This window comes from Notolabrus celidotus, unplaced genomic scaffold, assembly GCF_009762535.1.
Source record: "Notolabrus celidotus isolate fNotCel1 unplaced genomic scaffold, fNotCel1.pri scaffold_412_arrow_ctg1, whole genome shotgun sequence".
In the NCBI taxonomy this organism is placed as follows: Eukaryota; Metazoa; Chordata; class Actinopteri; order Labriformes; family Labridae; genus Notolabrus; species Notolabrus celidotus.
This window is the reverse complement of record NW_023260226.1, coordinates 10,688-27,844: the sequence shown is the minus strand read 5'-3', so window position 1 is coordinate 27,844 and position 17,157 is coordinate 10,688. Positions and strand designations below refer to the sequence as shown.

The window sequence follows — 17,157 nt, the reverse complement described above, 5'->3', positions numbered from 1 at the left end:
TCTATAAATAAAGGGGAAATCTATGAGAATACAAAAAACAAACAAACCTTAATTACAAAATGTTACAACATTATTATTATTGTCTGTATTAACTAAAGATAACCAAAGGGAGTTCATTTATTGATAATAAATGATTAGATCTTTATTTGTCTCATGCTTTATAATACAGATGGACTGAGAGAGGCAGGGACTGTATCTCAGCATGAACTCTAAAGACACATGAACACAGTGAGACTTTAAAAACACACAGAGGAGAAGAGTTGTGTTCACCTGTCTCTCAGTCTATACGTTGCCTCATTTGATCTGCATGCAGCTAGTTTAATGATTGATAGTCACTGCCTGATGTAAATATGTACAGCGATGTTAACTGTTGTCCTGTTGTGTCTGCATGTCTTCTTTAACATTTCCTCATTGCTGCTTCCTGATTGTCTTGCTCCATGTATTTGATGTCCATGAACACTTTCTCAAAAACTGTCATATCATGTCCTTATGTTGCTTTTAGTCATTTTTAATAGTATGGTGCTATTTGTACTTTTCTTCTCTTGTTTGTTTGTTTGTGTTTTGGTTTCTCCTCTACCTCCTCACTTTGATTTTATGTTACTCTATTGTATCTTTGTTTAATCTTGATCTCTTTAGGGAGCCTTTTTAACATCTGGTAAGGGACTACAGATGTAAATTAGCCTTTTGGCTAACTCTGTCATATTTACAGAAGTGTTCATTAATATGGATGATCCTTTTAAATAATACATAAATAAATAAAAACAGATATAATCTCTGAGAATAAATCATAGACTATAAATAAGGTTTAAATCCATCACCTCTTTTTAAACGAGCCTTTAACTCCAGGCTGTGTAATCGATGTCAGACGCCTCGATGTGATGTCACGTATCTCAGCTGCAGTTCATGTTTGTTTTTCCTGCTGATTTTAAAAAGGAGAGAATCTTAAATATACGACACAGTTTTTCTAAGCCCTCAGAATCCATATGTAATACCTCTCTGAGTGGATGTCTCTAAAGAACCCTTGGTGTCTGTGTTTTTCACGGCCTGCTCGATGGGTCGTGCTCGGCGCTCTGCTGATAAGCCTGGACTCTGGGAGCAGCTAGCTGCTAGCTAGTTACGCAGTAGCATTTCGGCGTCGGGCAGCTAGTGAAACATTGAACCAAAGCCTTAGACCCCGTTCCTCTCTGCCCCCCCTAAGAACAGGAACCCTGTCCGGGGACACCGGGGAGGATCCTCAGAGATAGAGTCTGATGTTAGAGACACACTGCGGGCTTTCATCAGCCGACACAGTCTAACTGATCTAACCAGCTAACTGTTAGCCTGTTAGCCTGATAGCCTGTTAGCTTGTTAGCCTGATGGAACAACTGGAGAGCGACTCGATCACGGAAGGTAGGCCAGCACGCTTCTCTGTGTTTCTCTGTGTGAACATGTAAACTGAGTTCATGTGATTTCACCTTCATGGGATTAAATCATTGAATCTGTCAGAGGCTCGTTTTCTGGATTGTTTCCTTGTCAGCTATATCCGGAACGAGCTAATGCTCAGCTAGCTCTCTGTTAGCCTGCTGAGGGGCGGTTTAAAGGCTGGATTACATCATCTAAAGTCTCCTTATAAACACTTATTAAAGGATATGTGACAGAGATGATCAGCAGGGAGTCACTGCTGCTGCAAATATCACAGGAACATGAAGCTAGCTGTGATTGTGAGCTAACGTGATAGTGGATGTAAGTCAGGGTTCTGCTGGTCTGTGATGTAATGTGTTTCATGAAGAGTCCAGTGTTTGTTCTGGTCTGGATCGGCTCTATTGTGGATCTGGTGTGGCTCTGATAGTGTGTTTGTTAATGGAGCAGGACTCAGGCTGTCAGGTAGTCTCAGGATCTCTGCAGTGAAGCTGCTGCTCTTTGTCTCTCTGAATAATCTCTGATATTTATATTAATGGATTCATTAATCTCAGGTGTGTGTGTGTGTGTTGGATTGTGCATGATGTGGCTCTCATGAGAACTCAGGTGCAGGTGTGTGTGTGTGTGTCTCCTCTGGGGGTGTCAGAGAAGCTGTGCTGATGGATGCACCAACACTGATCCGGATTCTCTCTCTGAACCAGTCTAACAGAAATCTGTCTGTCATTCAGTTTTTGTTATTTCTGCAGGACCTCCATCTGATCCAGGGGCACAAAGGAATCTATCTATATATATATATATATATATAAATATATATATGAACATGATCAAAACAGCCTTACATTCAACCTACAAACACACACTCAGTGAGGAGATATGATCAGTCACACACAGACCCTCTGAAACCTGCTCTGGGTCGTATTCACAGCTCTACACAGGTCCTGACGTACCCTGGTTTGAATCAATTAATCATCAATCAACCTTTATTTGTATAAAGAGCAGGTCTAGACCACTCTATGTCAAATTATGAACAGAGACCCAACACCAAGACCGGATCAGACTCAGTCTGACCCCACCTTAATCCACCATGAGTATTGCACCTCGCAGTATTTAGCAAGTTACAGAGGAGAGGACAAACTTCCTTTAACAGGCAGAAACCTCCAGCAGGACCAGACTCATGTTAGACACACATCTGCTGAGACCGTGTTGGAGAGAGGGATAGAGGGATAGAGGGGAGTAAGAGAGAGAGAGAGGTGATAGTGATGAGACGAGTAGTAGAAGCTGTTGCCGCAGCAGTCCAGCACGTCCGTATCCGCTGGAGTCCAGATCGTCCACAGCAGGAGGACGCTTACGGCAGCTCAGAGGAACATACGAGACAAGGGAGCTCAGGGACTCCAGAAAGAGTCAGAGTGAACTGAATGTAGGTTGTCACTCTGCTGAGGTTTTAGGGGTCTGCTCCAGGTGAGAGAGCTCCTACGTGAGCACACCTCTCACCTGGCTCTGAGCAGGTGTGAGGTCCTCTGGGTGTCCGGGTGCCTCTCTCCTAAAGACAGGATAATCTGCAGGATGAGGGGAAGCAGAGAGGTTGTGTTTGTGACGTGTTCTCCATCAGTTATAAAATGATTGATTATTTTAATCTGAGCGCTTTAGTTTCCAGGAGCGGAGATGATTTAATCTGCACCTTAAAGCTGGGGTTGGTGTTCAGGTTTAGATCCTCTTTTTGTTCTCCTGGTTAAAATGATCTTTATGTCCTGATGGTAATCAATACATAATGTGTTCTTAACTAAGAGGTAAAAGAAGCTGCTCTCTACAGCCGGAGTAAACCTGGGAAAACACCAACCAATCCCTGCCATCAGAGCCAAATCATCAAACCAATCAGATCCCGTCCTGCTGTTCTGCCCGCCTCCAGCAGAGCGTCCATGTTTCTTTGTGTTTTTAACTTTCACTATGAGAATGTTTTATGAACATAATGAACATGTTTAATATTTGTGACTATAAACCCTGTAGTGTGTGGGACGCTCCGAGAGGAGCCGAGCACGCTCAGTGTGTAATGACACGTGTCCCGGAGCAACAGCCAATCAAGACGCGAGCTGACTCAGCTGACTGACGGAAGAAGAAGTAAAAACAAACGCATGGCGCCGGTGAAAACAGAAGTCTCTTGGACCTCTGAAATGAAGACCAACTGGTTGATTTGAGGCAACAGCATCAATGTTTATAGATAGGGGGTTAGGAGTCCTGAGGAGATGCTACATTCAAATTCATGCTAGTTTTCTGTGACTACAAACCCTAGCTTTACATTATAGATGAACTCTGACCTCATCATGATGCGAGTCAGCGCTCAAACCAGCGTTCAGGAACGAGCTGTTCTCTGATTGGTCCAAAGGAGTGAGATCTTCATCTCTTCAGTAATGTTCTGGTCAGTTTGGACGTCACTTGTCACTAGTTCAGATAATCCTTACGTCTGATCCGGTATGTGGTGCAGCCAAACAGGGAACCCTCCTGTATGTTACAGACCGGCTCGTGTCCATGTGTGGTTCATGTGGACTCTGAACTCTGACTTAAGACTCAACGTATGCAGAGCTGCTGCAGCAGGTCTCAGACCTCCTGAAGAACAAACACACTCACATTTAGTTTAATACACAACCTGTTTAAAGGATGTGAGACCAGGGAACATCTTCATAAACATGAAGAGGACTCAGGGTTTTACTGAATATGGAGCATGAAGCTGACTGCTTCATCTCTCATGAAACACATCACACATGCATCTTAAACTGCAGGATATGGAGGCTGAGCAGATATCAGGGTAGATATCGGTACCCAGTGATACATGGATTCATCCTGAGTTACACTCTTTGTGTTGATGAACTGTAGATTTGTTAGTTTGTATTTTTCAGCTCATAGAGTCTGATTTTAAGTCTTAAAGCAATCAATCTTTATTTATAAAACTCCACATCCCAACAAACGTTCTCCTCAGACTCCAAACAGAGCCGGTCTAGACCAGACTCTGTCATTTTATTAACAAAGACCCAACATCAAGACCGGATCAGATCCAGTCCCACCTTCCAGACAGGACTCAGTCTGATCTCATCTTAATCCACCATGAGCAGAGCACTTTGCAGCATTTAGCAAGTTACAGTGGCAAGGACAAACTTCCTTTAACAGGCAGAAACCTCCAGCAGGACCAGACTCATGTTAGACACACATCTGAATCTGAGACCGTGTTGGAGAGAGGGATAGAGGGAGATGAAGAGAGAGAGAGAGAGATGATAGTGGGGAGACGGATAGTAGTAGTTGTAGCAGCTGGAGTCTGGACCACGTCCACAGCAGCAGAGATCCAGAGGAACCTACGAGACAAGGGAGCTCAGGGACTCCAGAAAGGTCTAAGAAAAGAGAGAAGAGAGGGAGACCAGAAGAAAGAAAAAGAGGAGAAGAAATGGGGAAGGAAAGGATAGAAGGAAAGGAGGGGATGAGAAAAGGAGACATAAAGGATGAAGAAACATGGAAAGAAGAAAGAGAGAAAGAAAGAAGGAAGGAATTAAATAAATAAATAAAAAAGGAATGAAAGAGGAAGAGAGAGAGAAAGGAAAAAGGAATACAAGAAAGAAAAGGACAGCAGCAAAGAAGGAATGAAAGAGAAAGAAAGAAAGGATGAATAACAGACCCCATAAAAGGAATCTACAGCAGAGATCCAGAGGAACCTACGAGACAAGGGAGCTCAGGGACTCCAGAAAGGTCTATGGTTAGTAACTTTAATGGGACAGGAAGAGTTAAAGTGAGAGACAGGCAGAGAGAGGAGAGAGAGGGAAAGACAGGATCCCAGTGTGTCAGTCTAATGACTGGGAATGTGGCAAACTTCCTTTAACAGGCAGAAACCTCCAGCAGGACCAGACTCATGTTAGACACACATCTGCCTCAGTGATCCTTAAATCCAGACGACTCCTTCAGATGTCTTTCTCTTGTCCTGAAGTCGTCCGCTCGTCTCTTAACCGACAGAAAAGACGAAAGTAAATCTGTAAAACTGACGACCTGAAGAGAGAGATCGTTGATAGGACAAAGTTTCTGACAGCAGCTTATATTTGAATATTTAGTGGTTTAATGATCCATAAATACTGTCTGTATATCAGTTCACAGATTAAAGATATGAAGCTCAAACGTTGGTCTTTAAGATGCTCTTTTATTTTGAAATTCCTTCATCAAATCTTTGTCAGCATCAGGTTCCTCTTTGATTAAAGCAGAATGTTCAGGGACGTTTATTTGAGTCGGTATAAACAGCCTGTTCCATCCTCTGAACCAGGCCACATCAGATCATGGATCAGTCTGATTCAAGTCTCAGGTGGATCTGGTCCCTTCTGATTGTGTTGAAACTTGATTCTGGGAACAGTTTGGTGTCCGGACCGATCACAGAGAAACGAGGCCGATCAACGACACGTACCGACTCCTTCATCCAGTAACATGTTGTTGTTTAGTTTAACAACACGCTGTGATATTTCTACCATCCTCATCCGTCCCAGTAAACCCTCGGTGAGGTCACATTCCTGTGGAGGCAGACTTCTTCCTCTTTATTTTCCTGGTGAGAGTCCACTGAACCGGGCTCTCCCCTCGGCCTCGCTGTCCTTCACATTCACAGCGTTCCAAAGTATTCCAAACATGCTCAGTGGGAACGAGCAGCAGGAGCTCTGCTGCCGGACTCTGGAGCAGCTGGGATCAGGGACTGGGCTGCTGAGAGACGGGTCCTCATTACACCCGGCTCTGGTTCTAAAGACCCAGACCGCTGCTGCTGCTCTTAAAGGTACAGAACTGCTGAGGGACAGGTCCTCATTACACCCGGCTCTGGTTCTAAAGACCCAGACCGCTGCTGCTGCTCTTAAAGGTACAGAGCTGCTGAGGGACGGGTCCTCATTGCACCCGGCTCTGGTTCTAAAGACCCAGACCGCTGCTGCTGCTCTTAAAGGTACAGAGTACCTGAGGGACGGGTCCTCATTACACCCGGCTGTGGTTCTACAGACCCAGACCGCTGCTGCTGCTCTTAAAGGTGCAGAGTACCTGAGGGACAGGTCCTCATTGCACCCGGCTCTGGTTCTAAAGACCCAGACCGCTGCTGCTGCTCTTAAAGGTGCAGAGTAACTGAGGGACGGGTCCTCATTGCACCCGGCTCTGGTTCTAAAGACCCAGACCGCTGCTGCTGCTCTTAAAGGTGCAGAGTACCTGAGGGACGGGTCCTCATTACACCCAGCTCTGGTTCTACAGACCCAGACCGCTGCTGCTGCTCTTAAAGGCGCAGAGTACCTGAGGGACGGGTCCTCATTACACCCAGCTCTGGTTCTACAGACCCAGACCGCTGCTGCTGCTCTTAAAGGTGCAGAGTACCTGAGGGACGGGTCCTCATTACACCCAGCTCTGGTTCTACAGACCCAGACCGCTGCTGCTGCTCTTAAAGGTACAGAGCTGCTGAGGGACGGGTTCTCATTACACCCAGCTCTGGTTCTAAAGACCCAGACCGCTGCTGCTGCTCTTAAAGGTACAGAACTGCTGAGGGACGGGTCCTCATTACACCCGGCTCTGGTTCTAAAGACCCAGACCGCTGCTGCTCTTAAAGGTACAGAACTGCTGAGGGACGGGTCCTTGTTACAGGCAGCCTCACAGTGCCATATATTTCAGGATATGTTTTTAATGACATCAGATCTTGTGGATGTGATCTCAGTCTCAGATCTTGTGGATGTGATCTCAGTCTCAGATCTTGTGGATGTGATCTCAGTCTCAGATGTTGTGGATGTGATCTCAGTCTCAGATCTTGTGGATGTGATCTCAGTCTCAGACCTTGTGGATGTGATCTCAGTCTCAGATCTTGTGGATGTGATCTCAGTCTCAGATCTTGTGGATGTGATCTCAGTCTCCTGCAGGTGATCCAAACTCCCAGATTTCAGTTGAAACAGAGCGCTCCTCTATTCCCTCCTCTGATCCTCCTCCCTCTCTGAGTAACGATGTAAACATTATTTCTGAAGTAAGGACGGGTTCTCTGTCAGTCGTAGATTACTGGATTATAAACTACAGTTTGACAGAATAATACCAGCAGCTCTGCTCTCCCTGTGTGTGGGTTCAGATCTGATCTTTGCTGCTTTGCATGCTGGGATATCTGGCAGTGGCTTTATGGAGGAAACGATCCAAAACTGTGAGAGGAGAATCTGTAAACAACCCCAACCTGCCGGGCAGACGCTCACGCTAACAGCAGCCTGTAAACAGTGTTCTCATGAAGCTCAGCTCTGTCCACAGAATCCAACCTAATCTGACTTTAATCTGAGCGGGACACACAACACTGTCTCACACCCAGGCCAGACCAGGTCCTGGTCCTTCTGAAGGTAGACTCTGTTTGTTGATGCTGATTTTTGAAGTGTTAACAGTAAAAGGTAGATCTCTTCGTCCTGCAGCAGGTGAACAGGCTGTAACGTCTGCAACATCATCCCTGACAGGCTCAGGCTGTTAGTCCAGGTCTGCTTTAGTTTGATGGTCTTCAGAGACCTCCTGGGTTCTTCAAGACTAAAACAAGACAGAGGAAAGTAATACGGAATACTTACAAATACAATCAAATCATTAGATCATTAGATCATTAGATCATTACAGGAAAATCAATAGAATCAAATCAATAAAGATAATCAGATAAAAGTGAAAGTCAAAATCCTGGTCTGTGCTGGTCTCTGGACGCCTCAGCTCTGACCCTTCACTCTCTCACCATGAAGCACCCTCACTCTCACACCGGCTCTCTAACACTCCTCTGCTCTGATTCCAGCTTAGACTGTGCATGGAGACGGACGGAGCGCAGTGGGTGTGAGCAGCCAATCAGAGGAGTCCGTTGGTAGCATCATGGCGTCCCGTCAGAGGAACTCGGTCCGGATCCTGTCGAGCCGGGAGCGCGGCTCTCAGTCATTCGGCTCTCAGAGACTCCTGCAGCTGCTGGTGGAGGAGAAGGTCCGCTGGATGAAGTGGCAGAGTCAGGTACGATTCCTCTCCTTACCTCCTCTCCTTACCTCCTCACCTCCTCACCTCCTTACCTCCTCCTCACATCCTCACTTCACCTCCTCTTCTCCTCACATCCTCTCCTCACCTCCTCACATCCTCACTTCACCTCCTCTTCTCCTCACATCCTCTCCTCACCTCCTCACATCCTCACCTCCTCTTCTCCTCACATCCTCTCCTCATATCCTCACCTCCTCACCTCCTCACATCCTCACTTCCTCACTTCACCTCCTCTTCTCCTCACATCCTCACCTCCTCTTCTCCTCACATCCTCTCCTCACCTCCTCACATCTTCACATCCTCTCCTCACCTCCTCACATCTTCACATCCTCATCTCTTCACATCCTCTCCTCACCTCCTCACATCTTCACATCCTCACATCCTCTCCTCACATCCTCACCTCCTCTTCTCCTCACATCCTCTCCTCACCTCCTCACATCTTCACATCCTCTCCTCACCTCCTCACATCTTCACATCCTCATCTCTTCACATCCTCTCCTCACCTCCTCACATCTTCACATCCTCACATCCTCTCCTCACATCCTCACCTCCTCTTCTCCTCACATCCTCACATCCTCTCCTCACATCCTCACATCCTCTCCTCACCTCCTCACATCTTCTCATCACATCTTTTCCTCACATCCTCTCCTCACATCCTCTCCTCACCTCCTCTCCTTACCTCCTCACATCTTCTCATCAAATCTTTTTCTCACCTCCTCACATCCTCTCCTCACCTCCTCACATCTTCACATCCTCACCTCCTCACATCCTCACCTCCTCACATCTTCACATCCTCACCTCCTCACATCTTCACATCCTCTCCTCACCTCCTCACATCCTCACATCCTCTCCTCACATCCTCTCCTCACCTCCTCACATCCTCACATCCTCTCCTCACATCCTCACCTCACCTCCTCACCTCCTCTCCTCACCTCCTCACATCCTCTCCTCACATCCTGATGTTTCTGATGTTTGTGATTTCTGATGTTTGTGATTTCTAATGTTTGTGATTTCTAATGTTTGTGATTTCTAATGTTTGTGATTTCTAATGTTTGTGATTTCTAATGTTTGTGATTTCTGATGTTTGTGATTTCTAATGTTTGTGATTTCTAATGTTTGTGATTTCTAATGTTTGTGATTTCTAATGTTTGTGATTTCTAATGTTTGTGATTTCTGATGTTTGTGATTTCTGATGTTTGTGATTTCTGATGTTTGTGATTTCTGATGTTTGTGATTTCTGATGTTTGTGATTTCTGATGTTTGTGATTTCTGATGTTTGTGATTTCTGATGTTTGTGATTTCTGATGTTTGTGATTTCTGATGTTTGTGATTTCTTCTTGTGTGACAGAAAGTGGAGCTGCCGGACAGCCCTCGCTCTACCTTCCTGCTGGCCTTCAGCCCTGACAGGTGAGGACCTCTGCCCTCTCTTTGGAGACCAACACAGGACCTGAGTTAGTCTCTTCTTACCTTTGAGTTCTCTCCCCTCCTAAACTCCTGTGACCTTCTCCTCTCAGGACGCTCATGGCCTCCACACACGTCAACCACAACATTTACATAACGGAGGTGAAGACTGGAAAGTGCCTACATTCCCTAGTGGGCCACCGTAGAACCCCCTGGTGTGTGACCTTTCACCCCACAATCCCCGGCCTGGTGGCCTCCGGGTGCCTTGATGGCGAAGTCCGCATCTGGGACCTCCATGTGAGTATGGACCTGTGAACTGCACCCAGTCCGGATCCTGGTTTCACTCTGTCTCTGTAACAACCTGTGTGTGTGTGTGTGTGTGTGTGTGTGTGTGTGTGTGTGTGTGTGTGTGTGTGTGTGTGTGTGTGTGTGTGTGTGTGTGTCTGCAGGGCGGCAGTGAGAGCTGGTTCACAGAGAGTAACGTTGCCATCGCCTCCCTGGCCTTCCACCCGACCGCTCAGCTGCTCCTCATCGCCACCAACAACGAGCTTCACTTCTGGGACTGGAGCCGCCCGGAACCCTTCGCCGTGGTGAAGACGGGCAGCGACACCGAGAGAGTCCGGTGGGTCACATGCGGAGGCTGGACCCTGATGTCCCCCCTGTCTGTGCTTTAGTTTGTCTGATATATATCTGTGTGTGTGTGTTCTCAGGTTGGTGAGGTTCGATCCTCTCGGTCACAACCTGCTGACGGCGATCGTGAATCCATCCAATCAGCAGGTGAGCTCGTGTCTCTGTAATGTTCGTGATGACCCTGATGAAGGGTCTCGGGTTCGTTCAGGTCTGAAGTGAGGTCTGATGTGTCTTTCAGAACGAGGAGGACTCTGAGGTCCCCATGGACAGCGTAGAGATGCCTCACTTCCGTCAGCGCTCCTTCCTGCCTTCACAGCCGGTGCGCCGCACGCCCATCCTCCACAACTTCTTGCACATCCTGTCGTCTCGCTCGCCGGGCGCTCAGGCGGGAGGAGAGCAGCCCCGCCCCCTGGGTGACGGAGGAGGCAGCGTGGGAGAGTCTCCCAGCATCCCTCTGGCTCAGTACCCCGGTCCTGAGCGGGGGCCCCCCTTCCCGGGTTGCACCCAGCACCTGGGCATGGTGTGTCTGTGCAGCCGCTGCTCCATCAGTCGGAGCCCCTCCCTCTCCGCCAACACCGCCCCCCCTGAAGTCCCAGCGCCCCCCTCAGCCTCCACCTTCTCCTCCGCCCGCACGGAGCCCAGGCAGCCATCGGAGCGACCCTCCGCCTTCACCTCCGTCTACTACAGCGCCGGCTCTTCTATCAGCACCACCGCACCCAGCATGGACCCTCACTCCACCCCCAGACCCGGACCGGACTGGACCCGCAGCCTGCTCAGTATGAGGGAAGGAGGGGTCGGTCCAGGTGTGCTGCCTCCCCGGACCTCCTCCTCCTCCATCAGCCTGCTGTCGGTGCTGCGGCAGCAGGACGGCTCCTCTCAGTCCCCCGTCTACACCTCTGCCTCTGAGGGGCGGGGCTTCCCTCAGCCAGGTGAGCCTGGGGGGCGGGATGGAGCCGGCACAAGCAGCGGACACCACCCGTTCTGGGACGGCTCTCGCAGCAACACGGCGTCCTTCAGGAACGTGTTGCAGTGCAACCTGAGCCGCTACTTCATGGAGTTCGACCGCATGCAGGACCTGGAGCCGCCTTTAGGGGGCGGTCTAGGAGAGGGGGGGCAGGAGCAGAGCCAAGAACTGCTGAATAATAACATGGACCCAGATAGACCTGGGCCTTCATCCTCCTCCTCCTCTTCTCCCACCATCATCCACTACCAGCCCCCCCTCCCTCCTCCCCCGTCCTCTCACAGCCTGGAGAACAACGTCCCGCCCCCCTCCTCCCGGGGACACCTGAACCGTTGCCGGGCCTGCCACAACCTGCTCACCTTCAACCACGACTCCCAGCGCTGGGAGCGCACCAACCAGGCCTCCTCCACCTCCGCCTCCAGTCTGGACCCCTCCTCCTCCTCCTCCTCCTTTCCTCCCTCCTCGTCCCCTTGGCAGCCCGACGAGAGCAGGAGGACGCTAGAAGTCCAACCCACAGAGAGGAGGGGTCCTCCGGAGCCCAGCGAGCAGCCTCCGCCCCCCGGAGGAGGTGCAGGAGCAGGACCAGTGGCCTTCCCCATAGCTCCGACCCCCAGCCAGCCCGGGGAGCAGACGGTGGGTCTGGTCTACAACCAGGACACGGCGCAGTGGGAGCGGGTGTACCGGCAGGCGGCTGCCGGGAGGTCGGCCGAGCCGCCGGAGGCCTTAAGCCAAGAAATGCCTGTCGACCCCCCTGACGAGGACTCACTCAGGAGGTAGGACTCTCTGTGTCTGTGGTGTCAGTCTGAGACTCTGAGGTGGTACCCAGCCTGGGTTCAGTGCTGGTTTTAAAGGTTTGGGGGGACGGTCTTGTAGTTGAACCTTGGTTCTCGTAGTTTGTTGATCTTCTTCTGTTTCCTTCAAACAGGCGACTTTTGGAATCGTCCCTGTTATCGTTGTCTCGTTACGACATGTCAGGATCCAGAGACCACCCCATCTACCCGGACCCAGCCAGGTAGGAACACTCCTGTTAGTCCTACAAGACTGTAGTACCACAAATGTTCTGGATTGAACCAGACCTCTTCCTGTGTCCTGGTCCAGACTGTCTCCAGCTGCTTACTACGCCCAGAGGATGATCCAGTATCTGTCGAGGAGGGACAGCATCCGTCAGCGGTCCCTCCGCTACCAACAGAACCGCCTCCGGGCCATGTCCTCTTCATCCGACAGCCCCGCGAGCAACCCCTCCAACTCCATGGACAACAGCGACGTGGACTTTGAGGAGCTGGAGTGAGTGATGACACGACTTTCACAGACCTGCTACTTCCTGGAGCGAGCTAGCTTAAAGCAGTTGTAGTTCTTTCTCCTATGTGGACTCACAGTTTCCTGTTTTTCAGTGACAACGGAGACCGAGCGAGACACAGGACTCCTCGGAACGCCAGGATGTCTGCTCCCTCTCTGGGTCGCTTCGTCCCACGGTGAGTCAGCTCAGAGAACATTTGAAGCCTCGGATGAGTCCTCAATCAGGAACCCTCTTCAGACCAGGTTTGGTTCTAACGACTCTTCTTCTGTGGTGTTCTCCTGCAGGCGGTTCCTCCTCCCCGAGTACCTTCCCTACGCCGGAATCTTCCATGAGAGAGGGCAGCCGGGCCTCGCCACACACTCCTCTGTCAACAGAGTGCTCGCTGGTAGGAAGACACACACACACACACACACACACACACACACACACACACACACACACACACACACACACACACACACACAGAGTGACTGATTGATCTTTGTCCTCCTCAGGAGCGTCTATTGGAGACGGTCAGTCTGCGGTTGCTAGCAACATTGCTAACACCACCTACCGCCTGCAGTGGTGGGACTTCACCAAATTCGACCTTCCTGAGATCAGCAACGGTACGACAATCCCCTCTTCCAGACCGGACTCAGTCTGATCTCATCTTAATCCACCATGAGCAGAGACCTTTGCAGCATTTAGAGAGTTACAGTGGCAAGGACAAACTTCCTTTAACAGGCAGAAACCTCCAGCAGGACCAGACTCATGTTAGACACACATCTGACTGAGACCGTGTTGGAGAGAGGGATAGAGGGAGATGAAGAGAGAGAGAGATGATAGTGGGGAGACGGATAGTAGTAGTTGTAGCAGCTGGAGTCTGGACCACGTCCACAGCAGCAGAGATCCAGAGGAACCTACGGGACAAGGGAGCTCAGGGACTCCAGAAAGGTCTATGGTTAGTAACTTTAATGGGACAGGAAGAGTTAAAGTGAGAGACAGGCAGAGAGAGGAGAGAGAGGGAAAGACAGGATCCCAGTGTGTCAGTCTAAGCCTATAGCAGCAGAACTAAGACCTGGTCCAAGCCTGATCCAGCTCTAACTATAAGCTTTATTAAAAAGGAAAGTTTGAAGCCTACTCTTAAAAGTAGAGAGGGGGTCTGCCTCCTGGACCCTGACTGGTAGATGATCCCAAAGGAGAGGGGCCTGATAACTGAAGGCTCTACCTCCCATACTACTTTTAGAGACTTCAGGTATGAGGAGCAGGCCTGCATGTACCCGGTCTGTTTGATCTGTACTTTAGGAAACCTCAGAGGCTGAGAGTCTTTGATTGAACAGTCGTGACCGCCTGAGACTGAAGGATCTGTAGCAGCACTCTGTGTCCTCTCCTCTGAGTCTGATCGTTCTGTTCTTTCAGTTTATTATGAAGTTATTAAAGACAGAGAACATGAGGATCAGTCCTCACATGTTGTCTGCACTTCTCTTCATGGAGCTGTAAGAGAAACACATCAGAGCTGAGTGGTTTCAGATTTGTTTCAGAGACGTGTTGATGATGTAGATGTTCATACAGACGTGTGTTCGTGTCTCTGTCCTCCTCCAGCCTCCGTCAACGTTCTGGTGCCAAACTGTAAAATCTACAACGATGCGAGCTGCGACATCTCTGCAGACGGTCAGCTGCTGGCCGTCTTCATTCCCAGCAGCCAGCGGGGTTTCCCAGACGAAGGCATCCTGGCCATCTACTCTCTGGCTCCTCACAACCTGGGAGAGATGCTGTACACCAAGAGATTCGGTACGAGTCCCTCTCCCTGACACACCAGAGTCAGACGCCGTAAACATCAGACCGTTACATGTTCTCATCTTCCTCCCACAGGACCAAACGCCATCTCTGTCAGTCTGTCTCCGATGGGCTGCTACGTGATGGTGGGCCTGGCCTCCCGCAGGATCCTGCTGCATCCCACCACCGACCACATGGTGGCGCAAGTCTTCCGCCTGCAGCAGCCTCACGGGGGAGAGACGTCCATCAGGGTGAGAGAGAGAGAGCGAGCAGCATGATCTCTGACACTGATGACTGCAGCAGGAGAACATGGCTGTAAACACAGAGAGGGCAGCTTTTAAACAACAAGTCTCTGCAGGAGACGAGCCATGCATGCGGTTATCAGAGGCCCCGCCCCTTCTTGATTATGATTGGTCCGTGAGGGGAAAGCAGCGTAGCTTCAAAACAGTCTGAAAGCAGTTTTTGGACGCAGGACTCAGGGCGCTGTGACGCCGACCAGCTCTGGTTCGTTCAGAAATCAGGAGCTGAAGGTTTAAAGAAAACTCTGTTCATGACGTCAGAGTCTGATCGGTGTGATCAGCTGACCTGAGCTGAAGACGCCTGACACCACAGACCAAACTCAGAGACGTTAATGATCCCTTTAATTTAATGTATGTAACGATGGCGGTGTATCATCAGTGTGTTGACCCTGCTGCTGTGTTTCAGATGGTGTTTAACGTGGTCTACCCCATGGCTCCAGACCAGCGGCGCCACGTCAGCATCAACTCTGCCCGCTGGCTGCCGGACCCTGGGATGGGTCTGGCTTATGGAACCAACAAAGGAGACCTGGTGATCTGCCGGCCCGTGTGAGTGTCTCAAACACACAGAGATGTTATTGGTATTTAGCCGGTAGGGAGGGACTCTGAGCTTCTTCAGAAACCTTCGTCTCCTCCGAGTGGAGTCAGGATCTTACTCTGACGTCCCCGTGCATCTTCCTTTAAATGTTTCTCCATCCTCATTAAATGGAAACCAGAGTAAATACAGATGTTCCTCTGGCTGCTGGATTTCCCTCAGATGTAGAGAGCTTCCCTCCTTCCTCCTCCTCCTCCTCCTCCTCCTCGACGACAGTTTAGTTGATGAGATTATCTTAATGTTCAATCTGAACAGGAAGAGTCTTAATTGGAGGAGGTCAATTAGTGCTTTTAATGAGGTCGTGGTCTGTGTGATTCCACGAAGAAATCCCTCCTCTGCATTCAAGACTTCCTGAATGGAAGTGAATTAACCAGCTGTGTGTGTGTGTGTGTGTGTGTGTGTGTGTGTGTGTTCAGGTTCTATCGGAGTGACGGTGAGAGCCCTGCAGAGTCGAGCAGTGAACCTTTATTCTCCGTCAACAACAGTGGAACCAGCCGGACCCGGGGTTCTGACAGACCGGGGTGAGAACACACAGGACCTCAGGAACAGAAACAAACACATCAGATCCAAAACAACACTAGTTTGAGAGCTCTGGGTGAACTTCCTGTTTCACCAAGAGTTTGCATCTGGTTTCAAGTTCACTTCCTGTATCAGTCCCCCAAACTGAGGAGATCACTGCGTCTACCTGTAGCAGTCGTAATGATCTGGATCTCACCGCCTACCTCGGTGTGCTGAGTCACAGAAAAACCAAGACTCATGTTTTCCAGGAAATGATGAAAGCTGAGATCACCATATTATTTACTCATGACCTCATCTTAATCCACCATGAGCAGAGCACTCTGCAGCATTTAGCAAGTTACAGTGGCAAGGACAAACTTCCTTTAACAGGCAGAAACCTCCAGCAGGACCAGACTCATGTTAGACACACATCTGCTGAGACCGTGTTGGAGAGAGGGATAGAGGGAGATGAAGAGAGAGAGAGAGAGATGATAGTGGGGAGACGGATAGTAGTAGTTGTAGCAGCTGGAGTCTGGACCACGTCCACAGCAGCAGAGATCCAGAGGAACCTACGAGACAAGGGAGCTCAGGGACTCCAGAAAGGTCTAAGAAAAGAGAGAAGAGAGGGAGACCAGAAGAAAGAAAAAGAGGAGAATAAATGGTGAAGGAAAGGATAGAAGGAAAGGAGGGGATGAGAAAAGGAGGCATAAAGGATGAAGAAACATGTAAAGAACAAAGAGAGAAAGAAAGGAAGGAAGGAAGAAAGCAGAAAGAAATAAAAGGAAAGAAAGAAAGAAAGAAAGAAAGAAAGAAAGAAAGGATGAATAACAGACCCCAAAAAGGAATCTACAGCAGAGATCCAGAGGAACCTACGAGACAAGGGAGCTCAGGGACTCCAGAAAGGTCTATGGTTAGTAACTTTAATGGGACAGGAAGAGTTAAAGTGAGAGACAGACAGAGAGAGGAGAGAGAGGGAAAGACAGGATCCCAGTGTGTCAGTCTAAGCCTATAGCAGTCTAAGCCTAAAGGATAGTGTGAGGTCTGTGAGGAGGTCCAGATGATCCGGTTGTGATGGATCCAGACTCATTAATATAAATGTGTTCCCTGTTCTGTGCTCTCAGGCCGAACCGCTCTGGTTGGAGGCTGGACCGAGACATGGGCTTGATGAATGCGATTGGTCTACAGCCCCGACACCCCGCCCCCTCAGTGACATCACAAGGAACCCAGACGCCAATCATCCAGCTGCAGAACGCCGAGACTCAAACGGAGAGGGACCTATCAGAGCCCAGTGGTTCCCAACCCCCGACCAGTACTGACC

The 17,157-nt window shown here is 49.5% G+C and overlaps 1 protein-coding gene across 1 annotated transcript; it reads left to right on the top strand.

Moving 5' to 3' along the window:
• Window positions 1-889: 889 nt before the first annotated feature.
• ambra1b (autophagy/beclin-1 regulator 1b) lies at window positions 890-17,156 on the top strand (the record flags this gene model as incomplete). Its single annotated transcript, XM_034679257.1, has 17 exons — window positions 890-1,389; window positions 8,180-8,385; window positions 9,755-9,813; window positions 9,921-10,104; window positions 10,257-10,429; window positions 10,518-10,584; window positions 10,676-12,171; window positions 12,324-12,410; window positions 12,497-12,682; window positions 12,790-12,870; window positions 12,980-13,080; window positions 13,190-13,300; window positions 14,277-14,465; window positions 14,547-14,701; window positions 15,156-15,295; window positions 15,758-15,862; window positions 16,961-17,156. Coding segments are annotated over exons 2-17 (3,462 nt in total), but the record flags the coding sequence as incomplete, so codon positions are not given.
• Window position 17,157: the final 1 nt, after the last annotated feature.